Source organism: Martes martes (genome assembly GCF_963455335.1).
Source record: "Martes martes genome assembly, chromosome: 11".
NCBI lineage: Eukaryota > Metazoa > Chordata > Mammalia > Carnivora > Mustelidae > Martes > Martes martes.
The window spans coordinates 96,850,613-96,860,490 of record NC_137899.1 but is presented as its reverse complement, the minus strand read 5'-3'; the positions used below and the strand labels follow the sequence as shown (position 1 = coordinate 96,860,490).

Genomic DNA, 9,878 nt, shown 5'->3' with positions numbered 1-9,878 from the left:
ATCCGAGACATTTTCCTGACAACTAGGTTGCAGGATATATGTCCCAATTCTGCATGCCTCCAATGTGAGGTATAGAATGAGACAACCTGCTCAGGGGGGATCAGCATTTTAGAAAGGAGGGGCAAAAAAGTGAAGTTCCTTAGCCAGGGCCCCAGAAGGAACTGGAGTCGGTTCTTGGAGGTGGGGTGTGTGTGTGTGTGTGTGTGTGTGTATGGGGGAATCACATCAGAAAACCCTGATGGGGGACCATTTCAACACAAAGATTGCCACTGAGCCCTGACAATGCCACAGACTTCCAACAGTGATGTCAAGGGCAAGATCTAGATTCTCAACAGAAAGGCTATGTACATATTCACAGATAAGAGTAAACGCCCAACTGCAGAGACCAGCACCAATATGAGCACGAGATAAGAGTGATTCTACACCCCCAACCCAAGTCCTGCCATATTCCATAGTATCAGTTTTCTCTTCTACACAAAAATCACCTCAAGAAAAGGAGAAAAAGAAATAAACCATTCTGATCAAAGGTTAAATTTTGAATTAATTAAATATTTACCTGGAAAAATTATTTTAAGTTAAAAGAGACTGCACTGTAGGAAGCTAAGATATTTTTAATTGGCATGCTATATTGTTTGCTTTCTCCCCCCTTTCCACACTACCCATCAGGTTGTAGACTTAGATAAGATCATTACTGAAAACAAGGAAGGTATATTTTCACTGAACATCCAAGAAGAATGTATTTAAATTTGTTACCCCATCAAAAGGCAAGCTGATCCTTTTCTTTTCTTTTTTTTTTGGGGGGGGGGCAAGTTGATCTTTAAATAAAGTTTGTCTGGACTTCCTGTGTGCTATCAATCTATTAAGGAAAGACTTCTTTTCCAGACAGGAGCTGTACTGTACCTGTCCAATGTCAATACACAGTAAGGAAATTATATAAAGTTCCAAGGAGATGCTTCTTATAAAATGTTTGGTACTCATTAAATATTAGTTGCCAAATCTTCCTTATTCATCGCATCTCCCCTCCGCCCCGCCAACTTAAGGGGTTTCCCCCAAGTTGCGTATTTGCTTAGTCACAGAGAGAAGATCAAAGCTCAGAAATACCATTTAAGCAATTTTACTGGGGTGTCCCTAGGTGGCTCAATCAGTTAAGCAACCCACTTCTGATTCTGGCTCAGGTCATGACCTCCTAGGTCCTGGGATCAGGCCCACCTCAGGCTCCACGCTCAGTGGTGAGTCTACTTGAGATTCTCTCCCTCTTCTTCTGCCCAACCCCCACTCAGGCAACAGAGTTCTTTCTCTCTCTCTAATAAATAAATCTTTAAAAAAAAAGTTTTGCTAGTGTGTAGAGAGGTAGATGCTGAAGAGTATTCAGACCCTCTCATGACAGCTAATTAGTGATAAGCTGTATCCAAGGCTATTAAAACTGCCATCAAGTACAGCAGTCATCAGCTTTCCTGTCAAGGTGCCTCTTGACATTTCATTGGGGAAAGATGGGAAAAAGCTAATTCTGGTAAAAAACAAACAAACAAACAAAATAAGACCAACCAAGTGGAAAGAAATGAATGGGAAATGTGCATAACTGAAAACCAGATATAATAGTTCAATGGAAGTGAATAAACTATTCATAGCAACAGGAAATTCTTGTGGCAAGGAGATACTGGGTGGAGAAGTAGGGGGTAGGGAAGTGGGTGAGGGTAGTGCAATTCCAAAAGAGTAAAGAGAAAGATCTGACAAGCAGCAGGTCTGGGGCTACATAGACAGTGCAGGAAGTGAATTATCTCCAAGGGCTAGGGGTCCCAATAGTATATAAAATACTGATTGCCAATGAAACTCCTGGTGTGGATCAGGCTCAAAGGAGATAACTACTCCCAGCTCCTCAAGACCACAGTCTGGAATCCACAGCAGCCTATTCCAGCCTCAGACCCCGTATCCAGGATGAAAGCAGAATACTGTAACGTCCACACTAGTAAAGAGACTTCCAGAACTGCACGATCCTTAGCAGTCTAATACAATCTCTGTTTCACAAATGATGAAACTGAGATCCAGGGAGTTTAAATGACATGCCCAAAGTCACAGAGCAATTTATACCAAAGCCAGAGCAAAAAACAATTGTCTTGTCCCTGGACCAGAGTGTCTACCACAATAGGCTATTTATAAATCCAACTTACATGGTCTAAATAACATAAAACCTGCCATCATATCTACTTTCCTGAGACAGAATTATAGTGATACCTTCCTTCTACCATAATACTCACCCACGTTACTCAAAGGCCACTCAGTACTGGTAGACTTGAGCCAGTGAACTGATTTCCCAGCATTCCTGTCTCATTAAGCTACACCTATATCAATAATAATCTTTAAAACATCACTGATACTCTTATTAGAAAAATATTATGTTTATTGTAGACATTTTTCAAAATACAGATGGACAAAAATAAAAATACCTGCAAACCTATTACCAGAGATAACCTGTTGATATTTTTGATCATGCTTCCAGTTCTTTTGCATTTCTAACTTTAAATTATTTTATACAATATAGGATCATACTGAACCTATAATTTTCTAACCTTATTTTTTTCATCCAATTACAGACACCTGTGTTCAGAAAAGTAGGAAAGATACATTTTTATTTTGCCAGCAAGGAGATATTTTCATTAGATGATCAAACATAGTTGTCATCGGGGAAGATGGTATCCAAAAGTTCTTTTCCTTTATACTTGGCTCCTCTACATCAGACCATATTGAGTCTACCTTTGATGTGCATCACAAGGCCCACCTGGCAGGGGTCACTCTCTCTTCTCCCTCATGGTATCCTCAGACTTCTACCTTTCTAGCCTTCTCAACTTTTGGCTACAGCTCTCAGACAGAAGGTCACACCAGCTTTTGCTCTCAATGGACCTTAAGGTTAGGACAGCTTCAGGTCCTTAGTGTCCTGAGCTTTGCTATGTGATAGGAGGAGCAGAGGTGAACCTGAGGGAAGAAGAAATAAAAGTACCATCTCCCAGTCTGTTGTCATTAGAGTAACAAATCTTCAAAATAATTAAGTCTTTATCTTGTGGATATTGATTATTGTAGAAAAATTCTAATGAGTTACTTGCTAGTAACATCTCTGTTTAAAAAAAAATAAATTTTTTTAAAAATGTGGTTTTTGTTCCTATCTTCTCAAAGACTTATGTTCTATTGCACAGAACCAATAGGTAAGTATTGGGAATAAAACCCCATCCTGACCCATTGTTTTCTCTGCTCCTTCTAAGTAATTTCAGTAAAGAAATTAAAACTTTGTGGAAGATGATCAAAACCCAGGAAATCAAGCTTAGTGAGACGTAGGAAAACTTCTGGTGGTATGAAAATATGCAAAGGAAACACAACTTAACAGAAATGTGATATTGGAGACCACTGAGGAGTCTACAGAAATATTTTCATGACTGTGAACTTGGGACTTCTCAGTGGCTTCCAGGCTACAGACATGGTTGTTTTACTGTGCAATCTTACTCACCACTCCCTGGTCACTAAAACTAGGTATGTTGAAAGAGGGGAGAAGGTGCACTCATCTTCTTCCCTTAGAAAGACCGGGCTCTGAAATTTTAGCTCCTCTTCTCTTTCCCAATTAATTTCAATCCCTTACCATCAACTCAGAGTAAATATTCCTGACTCCTGACTCATCAAAAGTCCTCAACAATGCCATAGCCTTGAAGGGCAGTGAATGATCCAAAAGTCAGAGAAGGAAGGGCTCATTAGTCTGAGAACTAGAAGGACAATTAAAAATGGAGATAAAATGTGTTCAGAATGTTTATCCCATAGGGAACTAAGAAGAGTGGGGAGCTGTGGTTGCAGGGAAGTAAATGGGGGTGGGGGTGAATAAAGGTACACACCAAGAACAAGTAATTGGCCTCTGGGGATTCTCATGTTCTAAAAAGTTTCCAGCTTAGACTGAGAAAGTAAAAAGTCCATCCCCCAGAAGAGGATGGACTACTGCTTCAAGGCTTTCTAAGAAATGTGCCACTTCCTCATTCAAAAGGAATTATGTACATGAGATTAGCACTAAACCTCGGTGAGTCCCCTACAGGAAGGTTAAGAGGAGGTGGTGAGAGAGGAGCCCAAATTCCTGGGAGCAGTTAGGACTGCCCTGGGATCCTCCCCTATGTTTTTCTCACTATTATAGTTGGAGGCTCTTTGATTTTTCCCATGACCCAGAAAATGCAACTCATTGTTTTCCAACCCCTCAACGGAGTCCCGGGTCTTAGTCAGTCACCCAATCAACAGTATAAACTGAAGTGCTCAGTATATACAGAGACACATTCGAAACACTCAAGAGTGGAGGTCAAAAGGGATACGTCTCTTTTCTTAGCCTCAGGACATTTGCATTATGTTGGAGATAAGAAGGAATGCAAAAGGTCTGAGCTTCATTACTATAAGAACCAAACTTAGATGTAAGCCTATCTTTTTTCAAAAAAGAGGAAGGTGAATATTCTCATCTATTAAGAAGCATAATGCTTTGGGGAAGGAAGGTAGGTATGTTAGGGGTCATCCAACTCCGGGAATTCCCTAGGTCCAGCTTTGGAAAGAAGCTTTGACCCAAGCGGATGTTCCATTTCTGTCTGCAAGGCTCCTTCCCTATTTCCTGATCTTCTGGTTTTCAAGTCAACCTGATCCCATTCAGTGGCACTTTCCCCAATAGTTACGTGTGATATGAATGCTTTGATCCCCAAACACAGAGACCTATAATATCTTAGTGCCTACAGCCTCACTAGCTATGCATTCTTAAGAGTAATCAGAGATTGAAGGATTTCTTTTCCCCTCTTACATTGCTTTAAAGTATAGCTTACATATATTCACTTTCTGCAGACCATTAGAACTGGAGAAATCTTGGTGTCTACCTTACTTGCTCATTCTGCAGATGAAGAAAATATGCTTCATAAAGGTAGGGATCTACAATGATATCTAGATTGTTTGTTGATACAGGTAGAAACTCAGGCCTCCTTACTACCAGTCTACATGAGCCTTAAACTGCATCTACTTTTTCAAAAAGCAAATGCACTGGTTGTTTCTTTGCTTCAACTTCATTATTTCTACATATCTGCCTGGTTATTTACATAGTCCAACTCTATGTCTCTAATTACCAGACTTGGTAGCTTCCTTTGAAAACTCTGGTAAGTCATGATAACTCACCCTCTCTATCCTTTGGCCAGGCTGAATTCTTGGAGAGGGAGACAAGTCTGCAGTGATCTTGTTACCCAGCACCTGCCACTGGACCAGGCATTATTTGGTGCTCAGTTAATGTTCTCTAAGTAAATCTAAGTGGAATGAAATTCTCTAATCCCAGAAAGCTGAGAACAAGACCATCTATTAGTAAAGAATAGTTTATAGCCATCTAAAAACAGCATATTTCAAATTTTATTGGGAAAAAATATATTGAGTTCATACTGCTTGTAGAGCACAGTACTACTCACTGGGTATAAACAAACTCACTACCTCAGTTCTTTGCTTATTGGAACAGGGTCTCTATAAGTAAGTTAGTTAGGCACTAGGATGTATTGCAAAGGGGATTTATATTTATTTATATACTGTTAAACTTTCTGGCCTCTACAGCACATATTCATACTGTTTCTTGTCTCTGTATCACTGAGCAGAATTTACTCCAGTGAAATTGACTTGCTGAGTATAACAATAGCCAGTTATGTTTACTTAGTACTTCACAAAACACATTCATGATCATTTCTTCATCTAATCTTACTCAAAATATTGTGAGGTAGACATTGTTATCATTCCCACATTTCAAATGAAGAAACTGAAGCTCATGGAGATCAAGTAACTAGCCCAGGACACCTAGCAAGTTAATGGAAGAGGCAAATTAGAACTTGGATGCCTTGACTTCTCATTCAGAGCTTTTCCCACTCACTACACAGTATTTCTCTACATGGCATAGCTGTGCTGGGCCTCTAATCTAAGATTCCTCAGGTGTCTCCCTTCCTAGTCCATATCCTTCCACAACTCCTTCCCACCCCTCACTACGGGGCTTAGTAGGAGCTGAGAATGTGCCATGCACACTTAAAACTTGGTGCCAGCTTGTTTCCCAGGAAGATATGACACCTGGGCTGACCACCTTACTCCTGTTCTTTGGTTTCCTCATCTATACAATGAAATGAATGGAGTATGTGATCCGTATGGCTCCTTTCACTTCTCACATGCTTGATTTTCTTATATAGTAACCAGGCTCTTATGAAGGGAATCTGAATCCATGACCGTAACTCTGAAGGGTTGAATTCTGGATGCCTGGCAGCCTACAGATCATAGAAGATCAGAGTGGAGCTATTTCCTCTGGCTGATACAAGGACTTGGCTTTTGGGGCAGCCAAAGTCTCCCTGGGGTGGTGTTCAAAACCCAGCCACCAACCACCCTCTTCTGGTGAACGGGGCCTCCAAACCTGAGAATCTAGTGTCAATTTCTATTTTTTGTTTCCGCGGTGACGCCCTCTGGCCACTGCAGGACCAGAGCTGAAGGGAAAGCGAGAGATGCCTGCTCCTCCCAGGTTCTCTGCTCTCCACAGGCCACTATTACCAGCCAGAAGAAATCTCAATCAGATTACCCTTTTCAGTTCTATTGTACTTGAGTCTGTGGATCTACTCTGGTTTCCTTAATGTTGATGTGTTCTTTTTGTCCTTTCTTTGGCTGACTCATTTGACAGTCACAGATTTTATTTTAAAGTTTCTTATTTGATTCTGTTGCACTGTTGATTTTCTAAACACAAGTTCCTAACATTGAGAGGCATTATATGCTAGAAGTTGGATGAAAGCATAGTGCCTCATAGACTCAAATATTTTTACTAAATGAATTAATTTATTAACTGTTTTAAGAGCAGAAAATACACCTTGAGATTATATTCTATTAAGAAAAACTGGTGGCGGGGCGCCTGGGTGGCTCAGTGGGTTAAAGCCTCTGCCTTTGGCTCGGGTCATGATCTCAGGGTCCTGGGATCGAGCCCCATATGGGGCTCTCTGCTCGGCAGGAAGCCTGCTTCTCCCTCTCTCTCTCTCTGCCTACTTGTGATCTCTGTCTGTCAAATAAATAAATAAAATCTTAAAAAAAAAAAAAGAAATAAAAAGTGGTGGCATTTAATTCTATTTTTACAGTGGGCTGGTGAACATGTTGGAAGGGAGATAATCCAACACAATCCTAGCTAAGAAAGGAGAATTCATTCCCTCTGAAAGATTCAGTGGATTTCAGTCAGTTCATACTCAGTAGTAATATGATCATTGGTTTCCAAAAGCCCTCATTGCATTATTTTGTTAATCATTTATTTAAGCATCTAAATAAATATGTGCAGCTATGTAAATTGCACATTATTGAGAAGTAAGACATAACAAGTGGTAATTTAATTATAGCCACAAATTTAATTAAACAACTAGTAACCTTGTTCTTCTCTTTCAAAACACTTAGCACAATTATACTTAATTAATTTTTGTAATTATTAATTTAATCTTGGTGTTCCTGATTAAATAACAAGAACCAAGAAAGCAGGGCTCATGCTTCCATCTTTCTTGTTCCCAGGCAGGTGTCTGATATCTAGTATAGGCCCTAGCATGCAGAGAGACTAAACAGATGCTGGCTTCAAACCAGATCTGCCTTTCTTCCCTATCTTCCACTTCCCTCCTTTTCTGATGTCCAAACTTTCTTCCTTAGTTTTTCTGTTTTTTAACTTTCTTTTTTCTTTCCTTCTTTCCTTTCTCTACCACTTTTTTTTATTTTCTTACTGTGAATGATTACATCCTCTGTAATTATAACCATGCTGGGTCCTAGCCACAAAAGGATGACCAGAACAGGGACTTTGTCCTTGAGAATCTCAATCTAGTTGAGAGTCCGGCTGTCCCTTCCTCCTAAAGTGAGACCTTTACTTCACCCTCTCTGCCTTTGCTCCTCTCCTGGCAGCCTGACCCACCTGCTCCATGAGGAGGGACAACCTGACCTGGGAAAGTGAGTTTGTCCTCCTGGGGCTCTCCAGTGACAGGCAGACCCAGGCTGGACTGTTTGTCCTATTTGGGGCTGTCTATCTGCTGACCCTGCTGGGCAATGGGCTCATCATCCTCCTGATCGGACTGGATGCACGACTGCACCTGCCCATGTACTTCTTCCTCTGCAACCTCTCGGTGGTGGACATTTGCTACACCTCTAGTGGGGTCCCCCAGATGCTGGTACACTTCCTGCTGGAAAAGAAGACCATCTCCTTCACCCGGTGCGGGACCCAACTCTTCTTCTCCCTGGCCCTGGGGGGTACCGAGTTCTTGCTGCTGGCTGCTATGGCCTATGACCGCTACATGGCTATCTGTGACCCCTTGCGCTATGTGGCAGTGATGAGCCCAAGGTGCTGCATTGGGCTGGCAGCTTTCTCTTGGTTTGTAGGCGTGGTGAATTCTGTGGTGGAGACAGTGGTCACCATGCGCCTGCCTACCTGTGGACACCACGTGCTGAACCATGTGGCCTGTGAGACACTGGCATTCGTCCGCTTGGCCTGTGTTGACATCACCCTCAACCAGGTGGTCATATTGGCCTCCAGTGTGGTGGTGCTGCTGGTGCCCTGCTGCCTGGTCTCACTGTCCTATGCCTACATCGTGGCAGCCATTCTGCGGATCCACTCTACTGGGGGACGCCGCAAAGCCTTCGGGACCTGTGCCTCCCACCTAACTGTGGTTTCCATGTCTTACGGGATGGCCCTGGTTACCTACATGCAGCCCTACTCCACAGCCTCGGCTGAGCAGGACAAGGTGGTGGTGCTCTTCTATGGTGTGGTAACCCCCATGCTGAATCCACTCATCTACAGTTTACGGAACAAAGAGATGAAGGCTGCCCTGAGTCGAGTTCTGATGAGCAGTTCTGAATCAAAACTTTAGTATCCAACTTTGTCTTAAGAGGCCTCACTCTGAAGACCATAGATCTTGGAGTGTGTGTCCTCAGCATAATTCAGTATGCAGCTGTCTGTGCGTGTGCATGGTGTAAGGGAGCAGGTAGGAGGACCACAGTCTGTTCCACTCACTGTCGTTTGAGGTAACGGGGAAATGGATTATATCCCTAGGCTCTATTTTTGGTCCCTGACTTATTCTAAAAATGTGAATTACAATTTACAAATACATACACACTACAGAAAACTAAGTGGAAAAAAAAAAAAAAAAAAGCTACCCCAGCATATACGAATTAGAAAAGAAGATCAAATCAGAAGTCAGATCAATGCACAAAACTTATGTCAGGAAAGTATATTTCCTTCAAAAATCTATAACTATATGTTCCTGTAATCAATGAGAAGAGAGAGGGAAGGCGGGAGCTGTAATTTACAAAATTCACTGTGCCCAAGGGATGGAACAGGCATTGGGCCAGAGGTGCAAAGGTCACCCATGTGACTCACACATGGTCCAGCCCAGCTCAGCAGGGTGGGGAATTCACACAGGGACATGGAGCCAAAGACATAGTAATAACCCACACAGCCCTGATGAACAGGACTGGACTGTGCATGAGTCATCTGAACGTCAGTCTGCATGCCTCCACGCTCTCAGGCTTGCAGTGGTGGCAAATGGCTGGCCAAAAAGTCAAGCCTTCAGAATCCCAAACACATACTTTCTACACAATCAGGTCTAAGGATATACTCTTCTGAAAAGAGAGATGTGTTCAGAATTCACAGTTGACTATCATGCCACACACCATCAGAGGTGAGCCAAGTGAGCTACTCAGCAAGGAATCTGTTTCCAAGTTTGCTCTACTCTGGTAACAAACAATGAGTGACTGAACACTAAGCATTCTAATCTGGAAAGTGAAATAGAGATAATTTTGTCCAGAAAAATATTTAGAATATTTAAAAATTAAAGTATCTCTTGGGGCGCCTGAGTGGCTCA

At 42.0% G+C, this 9,878-nt stretch overlaps 1 protein-coding gene across 1 annotated transcript; it reads left to right on the top strand.

Moving 5' to 3' along the window:
- The first annotated feature begins 7,661 nt into the window (after positions 1–7,661).
- Positions 7,662–9,111, top strand: LOC308352206 (olfactory receptor 2F1-like). The gene has a single exon (XM_080818297.1). The coding sequence runs from the start codon at positions 7,944–7,946 to the stop codon at positions 8,883–8,885; it is 942 nt and encodes a 313-aa protein (XP_080674423.1). The 5' UTR covers positions 7,662–7,943; the 3' UTR covers positions 8,886–9,111.
- The last annotated feature ends 767 nt before the right edge of the window (positions 9,112–9,878 follow it).

What these genes read in the sequence shown, in the direction of transcription:
- LOC308352206 (XM_080818297.1), top strand. Translation starts at nt 7,944, where the DNA reads ATGAGGAGGGACAACCTGACCTGGGAAAGTGAGTTTGTCCTCCTGGGG.